The sequence below is a fragment of the Diabrotica virgifera genome, chromosome 4 (genome assembly GCF_917563875.1).
Source record: "Diabrotica virgifera virgifera chromosome 4, PGI_DIABVI_V3a".
In the NCBI taxonomy this organism is placed as follows: domain Eukaryota; kingdom Metazoa; phylum Arthropoda; class Insecta; order Coleoptera; family Chrysomelidae; genus Diabrotica; species Diabrotica virgifera.
Genome location: NC_065446.1, coordinates 186,640,580 through 186,642,064, shown reverse-complemented (window position 1 = coordinate 186,642,064; position 1,485 = coordinate 186,640,580). Strand labels below are relative to the sequence as shown.

The 1,485-nt window shown below is 40.9% G+C and overlaps 1 protein-coding gene across 1 annotated transcript; it reads left to right on the top strand.

Moving 5' to 3' along the window:
• Window positions 1-602: 602 nt before the first annotated feature.
• LOC126883442 (uncharacterized) lies at window positions 603-1,239 on the top strand (the record flags this gene model as incomplete). The annotated part of the gene is made up of 1 exon (XM_050648989.1): window positions 603-1,239. A coding segment is annotated over exon 1 (492 nt), but the record flags the coding sequence as incomplete, so codon positions are not given.
• Between the last annotated feature and the right edge of the window lie 246 nt (window positions 1,240-1,485).

Below are 1,485 nucleotides of genomic sequence, written 5' to 3'. Positions count from 1 at the left end.
GACAGACAGCCTGTAGAGTCAACGGAGACAGTAGCAGCAATGGTCACCAAAATAACCAACGAGGAAGTGGCTCAAGCGCTTCAAAAAATAAAGAAAGGAAAAGCGGTAGGACCAGATGATATTCCTGGGGAAGTATGGAGAGCATTGGGAGAGACAGGAACAAGATGGCTAGCAGGTCTATTTAATAGAATTATGGAAGTCGGACAAATGCCAGACGAATGGAGAAGCAGTATACTGGTACCTGTTTACAAAAACAAGGGAGATATACAACAATGCACAAACTACAGGGCTATAAAACTGCTTAGCCACACCATGAAAATATGGGAAAGAGTAATTGACAGACGGATACGTGAAGAGACCGAAATATCCGAGAATCAATTTGGCTTTATGCAGGGTAGATCAACAACAGATGCAATTTTCATTATAAGGCAGTTGATGGAAAAATACAGGAGTAAAGAAACAAGCGCTCATATGGTATTCATTGATCTTGAGAAAGCATATGATAGAGTTCCTCGAGAGATTCTGTGGTGGGCACTCAATACGAAAGGAGTCCCTGGTGAATATGTAAAGATTGTGAGGGATATGTATGAGGGAGTTACGACTAGTGTTAGGACAGGTGTGGGAGAGACTGATAAATTTCATGTGAAAGTAGGATTGCACCAAGGCTCGGTGCTTAGTCCGTATTTATTCTCATTAGTTTTGGACCAGATAACAGCGAAACTACAGGGTAACATTCCATGGTGCTTAATGTATGCTGATGATGTCGTATTAGTAGGAAATAGTGAAAGAGACTTAGAACAAAAACTGGAACAGTGGAGACATGCTCTGGAGGAAAAAGGTTTAAAAGTTAGTAGGACAAAAACAGAGTATTTGGAATGTTCATTTAAAGATGGAGCTACTACAAATAAAATGGTATCTTTGGATGGTGAAATGATTGTGAAAAGCAATAGTTTTAAGTACCTAGGATCGGTATTACAGAGTAATGGAGAAATAGATGGAGATGCATGCAGTAGAATTAGGGCTGGATGGATGAAGTGGAAAGAAGCGAGTGGTGTGTTGTGTGACAGAAAAATTCCAATGAAGCTGAAGGGAAAATTCTATAAAACAGCCATAAGACCGGCTATGATGTACGGAACTGAATGTTGGGCAGTGAAAAAGAAAGAGGAACAACGAATGCATGTGGCGGAAATGAGAATGCTTAGATGGATGAGTGGAGTGACAAAGAAGGATAAAATTAGAAATGAGTATATTAGAGTCTAGGTGTGGCACCAATTGATGCCAAAATGAGAGAGCATAGGTTAAGATGGTTTGGTCATGTTCAACGTCGAGACGTTAATCACCCAATACGAAGAATAGCTGAAGTGCAGATTCCTGGAAGGAGTAGGAGAGGAAGACCAAAGAAGACCTGGGGGGAGACGATAAGGCAGGACATGTTGGTAAAGGGGATTAACATTGATATGACCCAAGACAGAAGTGGGTGGAGAA